We start from the raw sequence: 22130 nt of genomic DNA, 5'->3' as shown, positions 1-22130 counted from the left end.
TATCCCATGCCTCGCCGAGTGAATGATTACACCGACACTGAGTGGATTGGTGAGCTTTTTTTTTTTTTTCACCTATGAAAGCATTACTGTCCCCAGTGTTGACACTTGAGTCGTAAAACTTGAAGTTCACACAGGAAAATTATTTAAGTCGATTAAATACCTGGAAACCTCTGAGTCTGATTTACATCGCCCTCTAAACTAGAGGCGATGCGGCTTCTTGTCGACTCGATGCTTATATTGCCGGTGCGGAGAGATTCGACTCTATACCTATCAGGGCATCAGCTTCAAATTTTACGCAAGTTATTTACTTTCAAACTGCGGCAATTGATACGTAAATTATACTTTTGCAAACAGGATGCTAGTGCAAAAAAGATATACTGACTGCTCTTTTTTCTTTCTTTTTTGCAGAGGCCTTAGCATATCACTAAAAAGGGAAGAGGTGATTATCAAAACCTAAATATACATTCTCTAGTTTCCTGTCAATGAGGCAAAGCATCAGAAAGGCAGCTTCATATTAATCAGAGTTTGTTTGGAACAGAAGTCTTGATGAAACGCACATGAGTCATGAAAGATTTACTCTGGGCCGTCTGAGGTTCGTAGATCTCTACAAAGCTGCAAAGTTCCGAGTTGTCAATAATTAAATGAACCAAAACTTAGTTATAAGAACAGCGACAAAAATTGCGTCGACTCAATAAGTGCACAGAGAGCAAAAAGGGTCTTTGAAGCTAAAGGAAACCAGAACCTCTGTTCTGTTCAGCTGCTGATGCGTGCAAATCAGCTGCCAGAGCCAAGAAATGAAAAGTGTATCATTCCCTGCTGCTGCTAATTATAGAAAGGCATCAGATGCACACTTCACACCGGCTCCGATGTCCAAAACGTAAAGGCAGAGATTCTTCCTGAGCAGCAGGTATGGATGTGGTTTCCCATGGCTGTGGGACTGTGGGAAGATGGCATGTTTATGGTTAGAGGGAGCACACCAGAGCACACATATCCTCCCCAGCGTAATCAGTCAATACTATCTGCCCTGCGAGAGCCGTGAGAGAGAATAAATCTACAGTCTGACAGCTGGAGTCACCCTGACTGATGAAGCTCCATATCAGTGTGAAGAGCCCCCCGACACTGATGAAGGCAGCTCTCTCACCAGCATGGCAGCTGGTGAGAGAGCTGCCATGCTGCTCTCTCACCAGCTGCTGATGGCTGTGATCCAGGCCAAGTTTTATTGCTGCTCCGCAGTACACCTGATATACAAAGGCTTACTAGTCACGGGAGGTGATTTAAAATGAACCGCATTAAAGCTGAAGTGGTGAGGTCACAGCTTTGGTTTTCTTTCTTTTCAAAGTGGACTTCATGCCGATGTATATTTGCAGTGTCTTGCAAAAAAAATATTCCTACCTCTCTTTCCCCCCTTGAACTTGGTCACATTTTGCTGCTTCACAGCCAGAAACGCAGGTCCTTCTGTTGAACAAATCCATGTGAATCGTCAACACAAAATAGTGCAAAACTATGATGTCTTAGTAAATGAATACATTTCAAATAACAAATATTTTCCTAATAAAAATTTGAAAAGTTTGGCATGCGTATGAGTCCGGTATGGATTCTGTGTCTTTCCCCATAGCTCTCTTATCTAATTGCACACATACTGCTGCTGCTCACATAACCATTTCACATAAGACTAGTGACAGGCACACATAAACAAAATGAAACTGATTACACTACCGTACAGAACAAAGAGCAGACTAAAAGCAGAACTTGTGCTACAATCTTTGCTTCACTTGGTGTCATCCCTCAGGTGAGCTGAGTGAATGTCAGCTCACCTGAGGGGTGAATGTCTCTCTGTATCTCTTCCATTTATATGACTTGCATGGCTTGTAATATTTAATCATTTTTTGGCATTAAAGCCTGTTTTATACTTAACCAAATCTCATTATTTCTCAAGGTAAACATACTGAGGAGTTTTGCTCATGTTTCAAACCTGGTAAACGGCCCTGCGTGGTGCACAGAGGGGAAAATGGATCAACTACAACAAGTCAATATTTCATATTTCCGGGCAATTTTCAGCTGCTGCTCTTTTTGGGTATGTCTCTACTAGGTTTGCACAAAATTCTAACACAAGAACATTGAGGCTCTGGCTGAATGTAGAGGGTCTTTGTCCTGCTGGAAGGTGAACCTTCACCCCAGTCTCAAGATTTTTGTGGCCACTAATGAGTTTACATCTAAAACATTTTTGCATGTAGGCCAAAAAAAGTTCAGTTTTGGCCTCATCTGACTACAGTACCCTTTTTCCACACATCTTCTATACCTCCAAAGTGACTTGTGCCAAACTGAAAAACAGCTTTGACTTCCGTCTAACATTTGCTGTCTTCTTGCAACTTTTTCATAAACGTCAGATTTGTGGAGTGTATAACTTGTTCTTTTTACAGATTATTCCACCTGATCCGAGGATCTTCATCGGATTCATATTCTTTTCAGTATTGCTTTCAATATTGATTGCTTGAACATTATTTGCATGACTTTATTATATTATTTTAAGTGCTGGCTAGTCACATAAAAAAACCCCCATAAACCACACTGAGGTTTGTGCTTGTGACATGACAAAATTTTAAAAGTTAAATGGATTGAAAGTCTTCTGTGAAAGCGAATAGATCCCCCCCTCCCCACATAAATCCAGAAAATTGGGTTTTGGTGAATTCAGTATGACCACTTAAAGAAATACATCGCTTTCTTAGCTCCTTGTTTTCAAGTGTTTTCTCACAGACCCTTCATCAGTGCAATGGCAAGGAAGAACTAATCAGTATTTTCTGCCTATGCGGCAGAGCCGCACCCTGCTCTCAACTCGTCTCTCCCAAACTACAGAAGCCCACATCTGGAGTGACATCACTAAGAAAACAGCCCTGCAGACAGAGTGATCCTTGGACCAGATGCATCTCACATTACTGTACACTCTCAGACTGAGACTGGATCCACCAAAGGTTCATTTATGACCCTACAAACAAATTTAGAGAGGATCGTCTTACAACAAATCAGTGAGCGGATAGTAGGGGCGGGGGGAAAGAAAACACAAGGCCAAAAGGCAGACCTTTTGAATATGAAGTGCGTCTAACCAAACGTCTGAGCAAAGCCGCTGTGCCAGCACCTGATAACAAGCCACACATGAAGAGCAAAAGTCTGACACTGGCCAGAGCAACAAAAGCACTCTTGGTCCGAACCCCCTGAGGAGATCAATTTGCTCTCCTCTGGTTCCAGGCTTTTCAGCGGGGTTGAATAGAGGACAAAGGGCAGCTCGCAGCAGCAGGAGGTTCAGCAGTGTTTTTCTAATGGGGTGTAAAGATAAACAAATGACCAGGAAGAGACATGAGAAGATCCCAGTCATTTTGGGAGGAACCTGTGATTTACACCTGGATTATTCACCCTGATAAGGGATAACGAGTCTGAGATTACTGAGATTTATCGTGGCTTATAAAGCATAAGAGTGACAGTACTATAATTATGCTCAAATACAGGATTGCAGGGATAACAAATCAAAAAGTTTAACTTACTGAGACTTTTTTTTACATAAAGAAAAATAAAATATCATCACCTTCCTAAAATAATGGCCTTTGTCATTTTTGTTTTGTTGTTGAAAAAAAAAAAAGATGTTGGCAAAAATATCATCCCCTTTTTATTTCCAAAAGATGATTTAGGGAAAAAAAAAAATAATAATAATTTTTTTTGGCAGAAAAAGGGCTTAGACTATTACATTAGGACGGTGTATATGTGATCCAGAAATTCAGCAAGATATTAGGAAGAAAATTGTGGATCTCCAGAGGTTAGTTTCATCTGTGGGTGCACTTTTCAGATTTCTGAAAATGCCGCCTGCCCAAGCAAGTATGTATCATAGAATCATAAAAAATCCATAGGAATGTCAGTGTTCAGGAAGGAGAGGGGGTTTTCCTGTTCCAGCGATGAACAATCATCTCTGTTAAATGTGTGAATCAACCCCAAATATAGGCAAAAAGTCCTTGAGAAGATTCTGGCTGAAACTGGTAAAAGTCCCCATGCATAGCGAAACAACCCACGTCCAGACACTCAGAAAGGAAGAACCTATGACTCCAAAAAGCATACAAGGCCAAAGGTCTGCTTGCAAACAGACAGATGGACAAAGGGTCTTAATTTTTTGAAGTGTTTGGCCATAATTGGAGTTGTTACTATAACATTTGGAAGAAAAGGAGGAAAGCTTGGAATATTGAGATTACCATCCCAAATGTGAAAGTCCTGTGGGGTCAGCATCTTGTTGTGGGGGTGTTTTTGCTTAAAAACAAAGGAACATAATGGGTCATTATGTGGAAATATCAAAACAGCATTACAGCAACTTAAAGCATGCATGGGCACAGATGGCTCTTCCAAATGGACAATGACCTTAGTCCTATCTCCAGTTTAGTTACAGTGCAGATTGGTTTAAGGACAGCTAAGTCAATGCTTTGGAATGGCCACCACAAAGCCGTGTGAGAAGAGCTGAAATTCAAGGCAGTTTACAAACCTGACATAGTTACACTAGCATTATTAGAAGGAATGGGACAAAATTCCAGCAATACGGTTTATAAGGCAATTCAAATGAGTACCAAGGAAATCTATTTATATCTCTGAGTTTAAAAATAGGTAAAAAACTATTAACCAAAAGTGATCTTACCCATCATTCTAGGATTTAGCAAATACCTATGATTTCTGTACCTCCGAATTATTACAGAAGAACACAGTATATTCTTATTTAATTTCATACAGTGAGAAAAAAAAGTTATGTGTCTTTTTAAACAGTATAAGTAAAAGATGTATATTTTTCCAGTATACACTGGAGCCAGTCATCAGCATTTGGAGAAAGTGTTATATATTTCTGAAGTTATTAAACTGGATACTTTTACAAAATTCCAAAACTGATGAATAAGGAAAATTGATCAAAAAGGCTGCCAACATACCAACAGCAACAGAAGCTGCAGAAGTTTATTGCAAATATCGCTTCATGTGACAAAAGCTTTCATACAGTTCTGAGAGTAGCTGCGCTTTTTTATTTCTTCCAATAAAACATAAAGATACTGTGCTTCAAACTAAAAGACATTGTTTTTAGTTTAAAAACAACAACAAACAACGACTGGGGATTGTTTTTTCAAGTCAAATTTGAATGGATGCTGAAGCTGAATAACAAAGTCGCCCAACAAAGCGTCAGTTTAAAGATTTGCACTGTTAATGCAGCTATTTTATTTATTCAATTTCCCACTGGAGCAGGTTTGTTTGTTTTCTAGTTATTTGGCATTATGTTTGGAAAGAGGGGCAGACGAGACAACGTTTTAAAATAATGCATCTTTGTAATTTAACCTTGAGATATTGGACGTTTATGCTTTTGAAACGCACTGTAAATTTATTTTGTTTGGTAAACTTACCCAAGTTCTACTCAGAAATGTTAATTTTAACACGATGAAAAATGCGACACAAGTTTTTAAAAATACTAACAGTTTATTTTAGTAGTGTGCGGACAGCTTTATTGACTCTATTAGTGCAGTTATCAACCATTGTTATATGTTCTAGTCTGCTAATCCACCACTACTTTGTATGTAAACTCCAGTTTTTTTTGCAGCTCAGATTACCTGGAAGCAGTGATTGACACCTCACTGTGGACATGAACCCTGGCTGCGCATTATGGTGATGATCAGGGTAACTTAAGGTTACTTTAAAAGCAGACATTTAAGGCGTAGGTGTTAAAAAAAAATACCGAGGGAAACCGTACATTTCACGGTGAGCAGAGAAGAAAGAAAACTCATTGAACGGGTTAACTTTGAGTCATACCAGACTCCGCCAGAAGTAGAAAAATGAGAAAAAAAATTCCTCCGCCACAACGACACTAAGAGCGACTACTTGTATATTTTCACACCTTTTACACATCCTATCTACGACAAAATGTCTCTTCTCCCGTGTATTTTTTTAAAAATGCCGATTAATGCTGCCTTAAATACAAAGACCCTGTTATTTTAAAGACTAGCCATCTTTTTTAATCTAACGAATAGATCCCCTGGGTTTCAGCGGAAGGATATGTTTTTTTTCAGTGGTAGTGACACTTCAGCGCTCTGGCAGCGTAGAGAGGTGCGAGACTTTTTCAGCGCCGTGTCTACGCAGATGAAGTTAACTTTTTTGACGGGGGTATTTTTTTCACCGTTTTAGAGAAACAACCCGTAGAACACATGTAGACGAGTAATGGGGTGTTGTAAGTAGCCGCTGAAGCTGATTTTAAACCATTTAAATTTCGCGTTAATCCTCCACTGAGACCTTTTTTTTTTTGAGAAGTAACCGTTGAAGGGGGACAGCTCAACTTTTGGGCTGGCTGCCCTATGTGGATTTTACAGAAAATATGGAACACATACCCGGTTTTTGCCTTGGCAAGGCCCTAGTCTTGGTCTTCTACTTCACTCGGCTAACTTTTGGTAAGTTTTCTACTTGTTGAATTGTACAATTGTTTTGGCACAAGTTCATAATTTTTGTGAAACACGTTTTGTTGCCTCGGCATCTGAGAGACACGGGGCAGGCATAGCATCCCTTTGCTTCGCTCACCGCCTATGTGCTGCTGTCTGACTTTATAGTTACGCGAAGAAGAAGTTGAGCTAAAGTTAAGATAACCCTCTAACTTCAAGGGAAGTTCACATTACGGTGAATATGGTTCTTTTTGCCTAAAAATAGGTGCAAGCGTGGTTTTTTTATTCACACCTTTTACCAAACTTTTTTTTTTTTTACCTCCTACTCATGCACTGTAAATGTGTGCGTAAAATGGTTGCCTTCTTCCTAAAATGTTACAGGAATGTATTTTACATTTAAAATAACTGAGCAGTTTAATTCTGATAATATGGGCATAACTTGAGCTGTGTTGCACCACTGTCCAGATGTTTTCAAGCGGAGCTAAAAAAAAAACTCAAAATGGACACTTAACATTCATTAGGCTGCTGTGCTGAATTAGTAGAGCTGTCAGTAACGATGGATTAGATACTGTTTGAGTTTTATGGTTCATATGCTGCAAAATCCTTGCCTTTTCTGTCTTATCAAAAACAGTGAGCTACCACTGTAAGATTTTCAACCTGCTGGGTTAAATGTCAAGTGCACATCTTCACAGTGTGTGGGATAAAAGGGCAGGAAGGGTGAAACATAGCGATGCACTCCTGACCTGGTCAGATCTGACCTTCTGACTTCAGATTTTGACTGATTCAGATTGCTTCATTTTAAAAATACTCATGCAGACAATCACAGCTTTATAGAGAATATGTAATTTGTGAATGTAATGATCCCTTCACGTAGTTGGAAGTGGGGATGAGACTTTTACTTTTGAATACTGATTTCTGGTTTTCTATGAGGTCTGAGTTGTCGATTTCTGATTTTTTACCAATTCGGGTACCTTTTATTTTAAGTACTTTAACACACATAAAGCAATAAAACGTCCTGCAGGTCCTTTTATACAGGTAGCCATTTTAAGTTTAGGAATTACAAGATTATCCCCATTCACCCGCCAAAGCGTGTATCCATTTCCCTGACCTCCTATCAGATTTTCAGAAGTTAAAAAAAAATGCTATTCGTTTATGAGCTATTGACTGTAAGTAGGGAATGCATAGTTTTGATGTATTTACTGAGTAATTCAATAAATAATCCTAAAATGGCCTCCAAAGGAGGAGCTGTACACTGCTGTGTTTTTGACACAAATCAAAACAAAGTCCCCGTACATTATTGCTTATTGGCTATTAGTAGATTTTATAAACAGAGCAGCCATATTGGATTCTGATATCGGGTTAGGTTAGAAACCTTTCACTCCCCAACTTCAAATTGTGACTTGCATGTAATATGTATTCTCATATCAAGCAAGCAGTAAGTAGAGGAAAAGTCTTTTTCCTTCTTTACAACAAAAACTTTTTTTATGATTTTAATGCAATTACAGCAAATCTGCACAATATATCATCATAGCAACAACAGTGTGTGCACTATTGCAGTTGTAAAGGATGCAATGTTGTTAAAGCTATTATATTTCAGGTGACACGCATTAATTATCTGTATGCAAATAACATATTTGGGCAGTTGAAACAACTCACACTGTGTATTGGTCAGCTTTCCCATACACTGGATGGGAAAAAAAACTTCAACTCATGGAAAGTGGTGGAGAAATCATGATGATGATGATGATGATGATGATGATGATGGGAAAACAAAGAGAAAATTTAGGGAAATGTGGACTAATTGCAACTGATATTATCATTGCATAATTAAATAACATAATCAAAATTGCATATTTTCCTAAGATGCAGGCCTCAGGCACATGGTGGGAAAGGACATATTTACAACTGGAATTAGCTGGTTCCACGAACAGAAACATGAATAACAGAATATCTTCAGTATCTAAGAAATTTAACAATTTCATATTTTTGTAATTGGCTGTTTTATACCTAAGTCTTTTGACTTGTTCTTATCCAATGGGGGAAGGTTTTGTACCTCTTTAGCAATCACTGATTTAAAGTAATTTTCTAAAATCTGATCATAGTCTACTGTAAGGAAATGTGACTATGCCACTCTGATTAAGTGTTGTTGATCAGATATAGGTTACACAGAGTTATTTTTGATTTGATCAGGGCTCATAATCCTGAAGCATTATCTGATCTATCCATGAGTCAGAACCACAATCAGAGGAAGGAGAGTTCAATTTAAAGTCGGTTACAATTCAATTATACAACAAAGTTTCATTACAGTTTAGATTGAAGAATTTTATGTCCTTACTTTTTGTAAAGTATCTAATTACAATGAAAAATAAACGTGGTTTAGTACATGGTAACAAAAGGGTTTGTATGGGTTCAGAATGGTAACACATTAGTACACAGTGGGGTACAAACTGACCAGGATCCTTAATGAACTGATCTATGGATAATAATAATAATGCAAGTGTTGAACCTTCTTAATGTGTGAAATTGACTTGTGTGCTAATTTGCTATTTTTCTTATATTTCTGATTATGGCAGCTTTGTATTTTCACAGGGTGTAGTGTGACACTCTGCTGTGGATATGAGTTAAAACGTTGCTATGCAGTTTTCATGCAAATGTACCAAAGTGGTTAAATATATTTTACATCAAAGGTCTTTGAAACTATTTAGCTCACATTTGATTGATGTTCGTTGGTGTTTCTTTTTTTTTATTCTCGGTCATGCTGGGTTTTTTTTCATGCGCCATAAGTTACTTATGAATGGTGATATCACACAAAGGACGAAAACACAATATAGAAGTGCTGCAGGCTGTGCAAGGAGAAACACTGGAATGCTGTTGGTGTTTGACATTCCTCCCTTCTCTGTTGTTTCCCTCCCCTTCTTTCTCTTAAGCACACACGCACACACACCCACGCACACACACACTTACACTCGTTGCACCGGGATTTTCTTTTCTTTCTATTTTCTGTGTTTTTACCTGCTAATGATTGTTTGAGGCACTGCGCTTTTCCCGTCCCATTTAAAACTATTGCAACCTTTAGATTTTAACCCCTAATGGAACAGTGTTTACATTTTTTGAGTGGAAATAGCAAAAAATATGTGAAGTGACTCCTTAATTGTGATTGAAACACTCTTGTCAACTACTTTTTAGCAAACAACTGATGAATCCATTCAGTGTAAGTTATTCTATAAGCGTAAATCAGCAATCAACTTTTGCTCATACTGTTAAATTGGTGATGATTCAGATTTGTTTATTCATTCAGCCAATGTATTCAAACTGGGTGACATATACAAAATGACAGTTGTCTACAACATTCCTTTATTTTGGTGAATTTGATTTATTGACTTAGGCTCAAATACAGACTTGTTTAATTTATTACTACCAATGTGAAGGGTATTAAAACCTGCTGCAATGTTTTTAACAGAGTAACAAAAGCGGAAAAAGCTTTATTATCTGTTTAGTTAGCGGGTTGTGTGCTTCGGTAGCCAGCCTGCAGTCCGCTGCTTAACATATACTTGTAGATTCAAAACTGTGGGATTTTAAACAGTTTCTTAATGGGAGTGACGTGTTGCATTCCTTTAATGTCCACACCAGGACTGTATGTGTTTTTTGAGACTGGAAATATTTTTAACACTGAAGTACCTGACATTCAGCAAGCTGACGGGCTGTGCATAGCAACAGGTGGGATGCTGTGTTAATCAATGTTTAATAAATCTGGAGATGAACTTCAGTCACTTCAGCAATTTCTCTGACATCCCATTAAAAGCACTTGGCAAAGTGAAGTTATAGCTTGATACATGCCTCATCCTAATTTGTATATGCCACTAACATTTATGAGCAAAGACATAGACAAAGTAGCAGTGTAGTTTAGCCTTTATGTGGTAAGAAACAAACAACATGTTAATCTTTAGAAAGAGAAACTTCACAATATCATATTGTAGAAATACGTTATAATTTATCATTCTTCTTTCCAGGTTGGGTATTTCACCTGTTGGGTGAAATATTTGCGCCAGCATGCCTCTGTGGGTTTTAAATTTCTGGAATATTCACTGTTATTTAGAAATATGCCAGCTTTTTTGGGTCAGGAAGCACAATGCACATATATTGTCTTTCCATTGTTAGAATGGTCATATGTGGTTTGTAGAGATCCAACAAGGTCAGCTTGTAAAAAATGTGCTTTATATGTGGGGCGTGGCACCAGTAAAGAAAAACGTCCGCAGTACGTTTGCAAGATAATTTAACGGATGAATGTAGCACATAGTTTTCTGGAACATACAGACAGTGACTTGGTGTGCAGGCTATTAAAGAGTTGCTCCTTTTGTATTGTGGCAGCCAGCATGTATGCTTCTTTTCCCTCATTGGGGGATCATGTGAATGACTTCAGTTACAGAAATCCTTAAAGGCCATTGTTGTATTTGTTGTATTTGTTGAAAGTAACACAGATTCATTTCATCCTCCTGTGCATTCCATCCAAAGCTTCCCATGCATTCCCTATGAATTCATCTGATATTTTTGAAGTTTATGCAAGAAGAGCAACAGTTTGAATTGTCCTGACTAAATTGTGAACATCTCTTATTCTCATTAGTGAAAACAGCTAACCCCCCGTTGGCAAACTAAATTAAGATCATATGTAATTGTGTAAATATTAAGTCATCTTCTGGTGTTGCAAACAACACTGATTAAATCTTTCTATGTGAAACGAAGCCATGGTATAATCATACTGTTGATTCATTGCATTCTTGCATATAAAAGCTTTCTAGGTCATCTTTGTGAGAACATATGCCTGGCATAGATAAAAAGGAATCAATAATCTCAAAGCATTTAAGTTTGATGGCTGGGAATATTTGGAAAAGTCTAAGATTAATGCCGTCATTGCTTTCATAATTACACAAAACAAAGCGATAAAGCTGAGTGCCTCAGAGCTTAGCGAGGCAGGGGACAAGCAGTTTGACTCACGAGTAGGTGCACAACGTTCTCCTTCTTGAACAAGCGTTGGTGTCATTGTTGTGCCACACGACATAGTGCCACTCTTTGGGTGTGGGCATGTGGATGGTTACATATTTTAGCCCAGTGTGAACAGTAGACAAGCCACCATGCATGTGTGCATCTGTTTGTGCGCGCGTTACGCGCTGCTTGTGCAGACCGACAAAGGCCATCAATTGTGCCGTGCATGGTTTACTTCCATTTGACCCAAGCCGGAGTGTGGTGTGAAATGTGATTTATCTCCATCAAGCTTTGGCCTATGCTCTGGAAGACAAAGATTTTCATTGAACAGCCCACAAGACAGCATTATTTACTGACCTCCAGATTGGAGCGTAACATTGTGGCTGTTTGTTGTAATATAAAATATCATCATCTCTGTCCTCTCTGAACTCTACACTGACATCACAGGTTGGGCTTAATTCTTAAGTTTGTTCATGTAAAAGAGACCTGTAATGTTGCTTTTGCATTGATAATTTAATACCAGAAGGCAGAATAAAAAATGCTGTTATTTCATTCTTCTAAATTAGTATTTTTATTTATCAATAGTTGTGCAAAAATCCAGAAACAACATGCTTGTTGGATCTTCCTTCACATATTTAGAAAGTTTCTTTGATTACAAATTAGTTAATTTTTTTAAAGGTAATGAAATTTAGACCAGACTTACACATCAGATTGTAGCATGGAGGAGAACGGGAAATCTTTAAGGCAAAAAGCTTTCCCACAGACAAGAAGTGGGAATGTTTTCTGATTTAGCTAATAGTTCTCATCATAAAAGTACAATTAGACAATCATTTTTATGACCTATTTCAATGTAAAGTGTTCAATACTGATAGCTAAATAGATAGTAACAATTATGCCTTGGATATTTTCTCACAGCCTGTAATCCTGGCTATTCAGATATATTTACTGAAATATTAATACATTTAGCTACGTGGGTGAGGAATGCGGTGACCGAGTAGCCCGAGTGTGTGAAAATTTATCAAAACATCCAGATAATAAGATAGCAGACTATGTATCATCTTTAGCCACCGTGATTGAAACAGAGTAGAAATGATTAGACATAATGCTTTGAGTGGAGGAGAATTCTGAATATGAAAAAGGGTGGGGAAAGTCCCGAGATTTGCCTTCTCTGGACTGCTCACCTTGTTTTTGTCTGCTTTTCCAATCACATTCTGACGCACGCTGACTGTAACATGTGCACAACAGTATGCTCTGGTGTCCTGGTGTTTCAAAAACAGCTCAGCCCAACATTATATTCTGCTAAGACTCTCCCTAGTTTTCCAAGCATTTAGCAGCAGGGCCACGACTGACACTAAGTTTTTTTACCTCGAACTTAATGGCTTTCTTTTGTTCTTTGTTTCTACCACACTTTTAGTTTTTAAGAACCACTGACCTGTTTTTATGCATTTTGATTGTTACTGGTGACTTATCACAGACTCTGTGACAAAAGGCTGTGATATTCTTGAAACCCTTTGTACTCTGAGTCTGCAATACATTAGGGTTTAGAGTTCTGAAAAAAAATCTAGAGAATTAGCTTAAGACATCTCAGTTAATCACATGATTTACCTGTTTTTGCTGGCGTTCATCTATCTGTACAGTTAAGACACCACCCTGAATCTGAAGCAGCAGACCTTGAAGCCTGTGTGAGGTTTAGGCTGAGATCGTCCGCTTGGCCCCAGTGCTGTTTGTGTGGGCCAGCAAAGCTCCCTTCGGGGTAATACTGTTTAGTTAGAGGTTTCGCTCTCATACTCTCTCTCTCTACTTCACGCTGAGCTAAAAGTATTTTATTGCAAATTGCCATGGCAACATTTTTTTTTTTACCTTGCTAGATAAAGAGGCTTGTGGAGCAATTCCAGGAAATGGGGTTACTTCCTCACTCAGCGCCAACAACTTCCTGCCCTCTCCTGTATGGATATGTGCCAGTTGTCAGCGACAGCCGCTTGTGCGCTGCCTTTTGACTCCAGTTTCATAATTACTTCCTCTTATCAATCCACAGCTTTTAGCTCAAAACCTCTTTTCTTCATTCTGCTTACCTTCATGACTTTAATTTCTTTGTGGATTGAGCAAACCAGAGCTAGTTGTTTTTTTTTGTTTTTAACAGCAAAGGATGTCCGTCCTACTATCCTGCCGAAGACATTGTGGTGTCACATTGCTGTAAAACACCACAAATGTTAAAGAACTAGAAGGAGCAAATGAAACAGCTGTTGTGTTGCACTGCTGTTACACTAAAGCATTTTTAATGTAGTCCTGAGTAGTCTCTGGTACAAACTAGCTAACTGCTTACTGGGAAGACTACAGTAACTGCTCAGCTGTGATTTGTCTGTGTTGAAAGTGCTGCACACAGTGTGGGGTATCTTTTTTCAATGTAAGCCAAGCTGCTTTGCTGAATTATCACAAGCATCTCCACTCTGTAGAAGAATTCATACCACAAACATTCGTCACACGTATTTCAGAGTATCTGTGATACACCAGCATGCCACATTACAGATATATCGCACAGGTTGTGGCAGGTTTTAATACTTGCACAGTGTAACAACATTGATTTCTTCTCCAAGAGCTAATGCGGTATTTAAAGACGTACAAGTGCCATTTTAACATGCAGCTCTTGACATTCATTTATGACACAGCCTAGTTAATTACTGTGATTCTTATTTGAAATGATGGAAACAAAAACAAAATCTTTTAAACAAAAAATTGTGTCGCGTATTTGTCTTTTAGCTGCTGGAAAAGGTGTTGCAATATTAAGGGCGAGGGCCCGGTTTGATTAAATTAGGTAAACATGGATTAACTGCATTGTTGACACAGGGCTTTGTCGTACTAACTTCTTTTCCTATATTTTTTTCACCCAAAACTTATGAAAATACAGCACTGTTGATTTTTAGCTTTTGAAGGTTTTTAGAACATGTAAAAGGACTTTCTACATGTAGTCATTTTTGCTTGGTTACCTTTTCTAAGTGAACAACTGCTTTCTGATGCAATTACAACTCAGGCCTTGCAGAAAAGTCCTCCATCAGAAAACAGGGGCGACGCGGTTTGCTAAACCTCCCTCTGCTATTATCCGCATTATGGGAATAGTTGGTGGTAAATGAAGCACGACAATAATTTCAATGTCACACTGAAATAAACTGACGATAGAAACAAGAGTGAACAATTTTGTTTATCTGCCATTTCTGTTTTATTCTAAATGTAAGCAAACCTGTCTCCAGTGTTATGATTTTGGGGTGATATGTGTGTAGTTTTCATTCCTGATCCCTAATATTAACTGCTTTCAGAATGCAGTTGTTGAAGCAATCAGATAATATACTGTGACTTTCGCACGTACACACCCCTTTTAAATTCCTGGTTTTGAAGCTCATCAAACTAAGAAAATAAATAATCTGTAAAGCTTTTCTACTGAAATAACTTTGGTGTCATTAGTTGATTTAATCTCAGCATTTAGTCCTCTTTACTTTGCACTTGCCTTTAATTCTAGTGAATTTGATAAACCTGAAATAAAGTTCACATGTCCTAGTATCCAGTGTTAACTTTAGCAGTAGTTTAGAGGTTGCAGAGCATCAAAATAGCCTGGTTGTACAAAGATACTAGATAAAAGGTGGGAGTCTTTAGTCATGATTCAATTGGATTGCACTGCAGAAGGCTACGATGTGATTTTAAACTGACTAGGCGTATCACACGCATGCACACACACATGCGCACGCACGCACGCGCACACACACACACACACACACACACACACACACACACACACACACACACACACACACGCACACACACACACACACACACACACAAAAACAAGACATTTTCATTCAACCACCAGCTGTGGAAAAAAAGTTTTTGGAGAAAATGACACCAAAATGAAAATATTGCTGTCATGTTTTCTATCTGTAGCAGATGTAACTTATGTGCTAGAAGACTCAAGAAGAAGATGTATCTAGCTTTTCAGCATCATGTTGAGTCCAATCAAATATCCAAATTGACACAAAAATGAATTCACTGAAGAAATGGGAAGCTTTGAAGTTGCCTTGTTAGAGAGTCCAGAACTAAATCTGATAGGAAATCTTGGAGGTCATCTCAAGAGAGCTTTGGACAAGAGTTCACCCCACAATCTGATAGAAATGCTGAACTTTTGCAGTCTCAAGTGGACAAATATTATCAAGTTCAGATGTTCCATGTTGATAGACTTCAACAAAATAAGACTGTATGCTGAATTTTAATCTAAATGTGCTCTAGGAAGTAACAGTTAAAGGGTGTACAAAGTTATGACACCAGCTTATTGCGCCTTTTCTTTTGTTTTTATATTTCAACCTGAAAGATTTGTTTCCTTTTCGAGAAATTGTGGAGGACTTATGGTACTGCAAAGAAAAAGCAGTACCGTAAGTTATACAAGTTACAATCATAATCAAGATTTCCCCCAGAAAACTTGCTAAGCACTGTAGTTGGTTGCCAGGACAATCATTCATCCAGCAGCCTGTTGTGTTTTTGAGTTAGAAAATGTTTAAAGTTGTCAGGAAATTTGAAAATAACACTTGATAATTACATGTTATTATAATGTTGGAAGATTAATACTTGAACACCAACTATAAAGTCTTAAAAATGCAAACATTTTAAAAAGACTTAAATAAATAACCAATGCTTAGCCTGGTGGGGGCACAAGTAAAGCCTGGTGGCCCACCAGTCTTATAATACACCCAGCATGATGTCATATTTTAAAGTTTAAATTTTAACAGGAATGTGTGCATACTTGAGTGAAAAGGAATCTTTATCCACACAATATGATTAGATGTTATGCTCTAAACAAAGCACACGTGTAGTGAAACAGGTCAAAAACTTTTTAAATGCTACTGTTTGTGTTCATGTCCTTCCCACAGTCGTCAAAACATCTGATGGAGTTTAGCAGACCACCCTGACATTCTGTGTGTTCATTGATGTTATCGTCTGGAGGTTATTGACAACTGCAAACCGTAATCTGTTATTTGCAGTCTGATAATATCTGTCAAGACCCAGCTACTATCAGTCGGCTTCCTTCAAGGCTCCTCTGTCTCATCAAATTGTAAACACTAACATTCGCTTTTCACTGAGTTTGTTTTACATGTAAACCTTTCATGTTGATCATACTTATGCAGACCAAAAGTGCACAAAGCTAAAAGGTGAGCTGGAAGTTAGACAGAAATAAAGACTTTTATTGAAATGACAAGGTTCCATTTCATGGTTGAAGTCAGTCAGGCAGGTAATGTCGACACAGTCTGGTTTTTGTTTTACTGTTGACTTGGTCGATCGGGCCAATGTAGGTTCTCACTCCTGGGAACTACTTCTATCTGTGCTCCATTGATAGTGAGGTGTGAGAATAGCCATGCAAAAAAGCTCTAATGCTGGTGTTCACATTCAGGATCACAGTGTGTGAACTTCCTGCTTGTTTTATTTTCCAATAAGTCTGCTTTGGAAACATTTTCCAATCGTTAAGTCAGAGCATTGGTAACCCCTGCAGGATAAGGTCGTTGACCTTTATGTGTCTGCTGATGTGGTATTATGCAGGATGTCCCAAATTTGGTAAGACTATCGCGTCTGTGGTTACAACAGGTAGAATCGGAAGCTTGTCAAACCTGCTGGGGTAACAAAGGCCTTTGGTCTGAGCTTCTGTTCTTTGTTTATCTATGTTTCATTAAAATGGATGAACTAAGTAACAAGTAATAAAAGTTGTAAGGCCAGAGTGAATTTCATGTTGTAGGCAGAGCCACTTATAGACATAAAAAGTATACATATTGTCTGAAATAAAGCCTTTTTCTTCATTTTGATTTTTTCTTTGCTAGAGATCCATGTCTATTTTGGATCTTTTGCTGTGTGGCTTACTTAGGGTGTTTTTAGCTTTCTGGCTAGCATGTGTGGTGCTGTAGTCAGCAACAACATGTTTGAAAAGCTAGTTTGAAATGCTACACAACTTAAAGAGGACTAATGTTAATTCAAAATCTATAAAGGTTTTACCAGAAGAATTTCTGTCTAGATTAGATTTTGTGTTGCTGTGGATCCATACATACCTCAAGTTGGTAATTTTAACAGCAATAACTTTGATAAAAATATATTCTGCATGACTACATCAGCGTCAGACATCTCTCCAAGGACAAAATTGAAGAGCAGTCAGGTTTGTGGACGTGTGTTTATGCACATTAAGTTCATTTGCATTGTTTTAATTAGCTTCTTTTTTTATGTTTTTTTTTTCTACCTGCTTTGTCTATTAGCTATTGTGGTTTTGTCAAGTTATGCGATGCAGTTTCAAGGAAAGGATATGATATACCAGTCAGACAAATAGCCTGAGATTTGACCCCTGACTCAGTAATTGCCATATGGTTGGCATATGGTTGCTGTGGCTTTAAAAGAAAAAGCAAGAAATGTTACCCCTCCTGTTGGAATGAATTGCCTCTTGAAAATGTTCATATTAGCCTTGTATTTCTGAAGCACAATTGGATGTTTTTTTCAGGCAGAGCTTTGAAAATTTCAGGGAATGCTCTTTCAATGTAACACATCCAAAGAAGCGATGTTTGTTCGGCTATTATTCATGCTGATTGATACTGGGCAGTTTCTCTTGATCAGCACTGATTAAGGAATGAGCAGGTTAAATGCAGAAAACCAGAATAGTTGCATTTAAATATATCAAAACTCAGAACTCCAACCATGTTTGACCTGTAAAAACATCAAACTTTGTGAATTTTGATTCAGTTCTGAGTTTATTGGGAGATGGTTAAAGGTTAGTGAAATGTTCTCTAGTTTTCTCTTAGATTCAGAATTAATAACTTTGTTAAAGAACCTAGAGTACATGTATCTTATGTTTTATTGGTTATTGCCCTGACCAATATGAGCAGACCGGACCTAAAACTCACTATCATCCAGGAAAAACTTAACCGGTTCATCTTATTGCTGATGCATTTTCCATCTTGCTATTGAATTACCACATTCTTCAATATCTGAGAGCAGCAACATATCAGGACTTTTGTTCTTTTTAACATACGTGATGATGATCAGTGAATGGAACAAGACTTCAATTCTACTTACTCATCGAAACCATAATTTCACTCAATACTTCCACAATGTGGTTTATTTATGTTAGTGTAATGGTTGCTTTTTATCAGAATTTGTGTTTAATAGATTCATGTACTTGTCTTGTTCTGATGTAGAAAACATTAAAGTGAAATAAAATTCTACTTACTTTTGCCAGGATGAAGAAATTCTTGTTGCAGTATTTGCACGATCTACTTCTGCAGTCCTAAAATAGCTAAGCATTTTCTGTGGTTTTCATTATGCAGCAGCCTACACTTTTTTTTTTACTCAAAAGATATCTAGTAGTAGCAAAGGCTGAGTTTGTGTGTGTATGCGTGAGTGTGTGCATGTGTGTGTGTGTGTGTGGATAGCTGTAGGATTATAAATTTCACAGGGGTTTGCGTATTGTATCTCCATGTCTAAATGGGTATGCCTGTTTGCCACACTAGAAGGCATCAGTTTGCAGTTGCTCTCCTGCCTCAGCAGTTCAGAGATACTTCATACACAACCATTTGCAATAAACGTCTGACACTTCATAAGTACATGAAGTAGCCCAAATATTGGTGTTTGTGTCATCACAGGGACTTCCTAAGTTGAGTGACATTGAGATTAATCTAGGTGCAGGAAGTAACACAACTGCTGAGTGCACTTCCTGTAATGCAATGACTGTTTTGCGAAGACACAGTTTCTTCAAAATCAGCTGACCTGCCCACGTGTTTTGAAAAAAGCATCTTAATACATTAGAGGCTATTTAGGAAAAAAATACTTTTTAACTACTGGTAATAACTCTAGCCAGTTTTCTTAATAAAAAACATCCATTAAGCGTTGCTTTCCAGCTATATCACAATTAATAAATAAAATCTGAAAACTCCACTTCTGCTTGGCATGTTGTCTTGGCCTGGTGCGCGTGAGGACCTCTTGAGCCATGTGTCTCTGGTGGCTTGAAGGCACAATGGCTGATGTGTCTGGCAATAAGTGTTTCATTGGAAGGGGAATAGTTGGCCTTTGTTGTCTTCAGCGGGATCTTTTTTTTTTTCCCCCTGCCTAGCCATCCGGCTTGCTCGTGGCTGATGACTTGTTCCAGGATGGCTTTGCCAAGCTGGGAAAGAGAGTACAGTCTGCTGCCTAATGTTACTGCTAAAATAAGCAAAGAGAGGAGATTTAGAGCAGGCTTTTGGGATCTTACCATTTCCTTTGAAAGATTTCCAGGATTAACAGGCAATGCTATGTTTAATTTTAACTCAATTTTAGCTTGCATGTTCCTCCTTATAGAAAATTTTTTTTCACTTAAAGCTGTAATATGTAACTTTTACATTTCTTACTTTTTATTTTGTGACAGTATAATGGGAGACACATAATCTGTGAAAAGATCAATTTCCTCCACTTTCTTCTTGAACTTATTATTGCTGTCTGAAGAAATGCTCCACTCCCAACCAAGAATAACCAATCAGAGCCAGGATTGATTGACAGTGCCAGGAGGAGGGTCTTGGCACTGTCAAATAACCATGTGTACTAACTACTTAGTGTGCTGGTGGCAGAGAAACACCTTAACATTACAGGAAAACTGTGTATTTGCCATCATCTGTGGTCTTGCTAATTAGCCTGAACATTCACGACTGGGGAGAAGCCACAGCGTAGCAGAGAGCTGAGGGGGAGGGAGAGAGAAGGATGAGCACCGCCACACGAGATGGTGATTGATTGGTTCTGATTAGTTGTATCTAGTTAGCACTTGGAGTACTTGGAGAAGGAAGTGGAGTTTGATTTTTCCCCACAGATTATGTGTCTCATACTGTCATGACATAGTGACAGTTTCAACAGATGTAAAAAAAATCATATTTTTTTACACAAGTTACATACTTGTGTATTGAAGTGATAATATCTCACATTTACATTGGTATACATAAAATAATGTTAAAACAAATTGTCGTAATCTCAATGGTTGGTTTTCTAAATACAACCTGTAGCACATATTGGAATTTCATTTAATTAATTCAGAGTAGACAACAATTAAGTCATCCTGCCAACACAGATGCATTTCAATAAGGAAATCAATGGTTCAATAAGAAACTCAATATTTCTGCCACTGTTACTTTTTTGTTGCACTGTGATACTGTGAGAATCGTCAAATCTTACCTGCAAAACATGCTAAAGCAAACATTTCCGTAGTTAGAAGGGGCCTGTTTAATTATATACAAGCTATCTTGTTCTGATTTTTGATCTGTTTTCAATATTTTGACCGAACCTTTAGCAGCAAATTAATGACTGTTACTCTAATTGTTTAACATGACTCATGTCTCTTGCAGGTCTGCAGTGTGTGGATGAAAAGGCGCCATGTGTTAACAACGCAACATGCCTGACCTTTAACAATGGCACAGGATACTGCAGGTAAGATCCACTGGCGAGATTCACAAGCATTGCAGTTTCATTTCACCAGGTCACACTGTGCATGTCTACAGATGTAGAAGTGCATTTGTGTAATAGTTGGATATGAAAGCCCAAGCCAAAAAATATGGCTTCTAGGCCAACCACAGTCTCTTCAGGGGATCATGAGGTTTTGTTTGATTGACAGACTGCTTTGTTTGATTAAGTACTTTTCCATTAGTAAATAAAAAAATAAATAAAAATGTGTTTTTTAATGCCTTTATGTTAGCATCATGTTTGAGGTTTGTTGGAAACTATCTTGTTGCAATAACATTTTACTTTAAGAAGCAACAGACATATTTCCTCTCTCCATGTTATTACTTTTAATGAGTCCAGACCAACACACACACACGCACACACACATATTCAGTGTGAACAGAATAAACGGAAACTGTCCAAATCCCAAGGAAATTGAAGTTATCAAAGAGTGCCAAGTCCATGTCAGCTAAAAGCTAAAAATATATATTTTTTCTTCTACTGGAGTAATCAAGGAATCCATGTAGGAAAAGGACTGCAACGTTAAGAGTGCAACTACTACTTTTTGATGACTTATCCTAGTTTGTAATTAGGCCTGAGCTTTCTTTTTAATTCTGTTGCCACTCCCAAGCCCAATTCCCGACAAAAAACGCACCATAGCTGGTTCATGAACCTGATCGTGTTTCATCAGATGTGATGAGAATGCTGAAACGTGTCTGTTCCCAGAGCTTTTGGAATGTAAGTACTTGGCTGCCGTTGTAGAAAGTGAAGATAAAACCAACAGCTCTTAATCAGTATTAAACATTTTCTCTGTTTAACTGAAGGTCAAGTAAACATTTTTCCTGCAGGTGCAGTTACCTGTTGTCAGTTTGCATAAAGCTTTGTTGGAGTCAGTTAGGCTTTGTCATTTCTCTAATCAAGGCTTTGCATTGTTTAAGGCAAAAAATTAATTGGATTTTGAATTTAAGTCACAATGATAAATGCAATGTGTGAAGGAAGGTTGGTTTTGATATGATATTCTGTGGTCTTCATTCAGGTTGTTATATCTCGAGAGATAAGAGATGGTCATGGTGACCACTTAAAGGATGTACATAGTGAGAACTGTAATATTGGTAGAAACTTTTCAGCAACCAAAAAAAGACCTGACTAAATGTGGAACTGTGTGTGCAGTTAACACAAACATGAGCAGAGTTTTAGGGAACCGATGTTTTACAGTATGGTTATATTATTTTTATTTAGTATAAACAT

General features: G+C 37.9%; 1 protein-coding gene across 1 annotated transcript in view; it reads left to right on the top strand.

Moving 5' to 3' along the window:
- The first annotated feature begins 6088 nt into the window (after window positions 1-6088).
- notch2 (notch receptor 2) overlaps window positions 6089-22130 on the top strand; it is a 50630-nt gene continuing 34588 nt past the window's right edge. The window contains 2 exon segments of the mRNA XM_008407101.2: window positions 6089-6446; window positions 20789-20870. Of these exon segments, the coding sequence (XP_008405323.2) occupies window positions 6374-6446; window positions 20789-20870 (155 nt within the window). The 5' untranslated portion in view covers window positions 6089-6373.

This window comes from Poecilia reticulata, linkage group LG4, assembly GCF_000633615.1.
Source record: "Poecilia reticulata strain Guanapo linkage group LG4, Guppy_female_1.0+MT, whole genome shotgun sequence".
NCBI classification, from domain to species: domain Eukaryota; kingdom Metazoa; phylum Chordata; class Actinopteri; order Cyprinodontiformes; family Poeciliidae; genus Poecilia; species Poecilia reticulata.
This window is presented reverse-complemented; position numbering and strand designations above follow the sequence as displayed.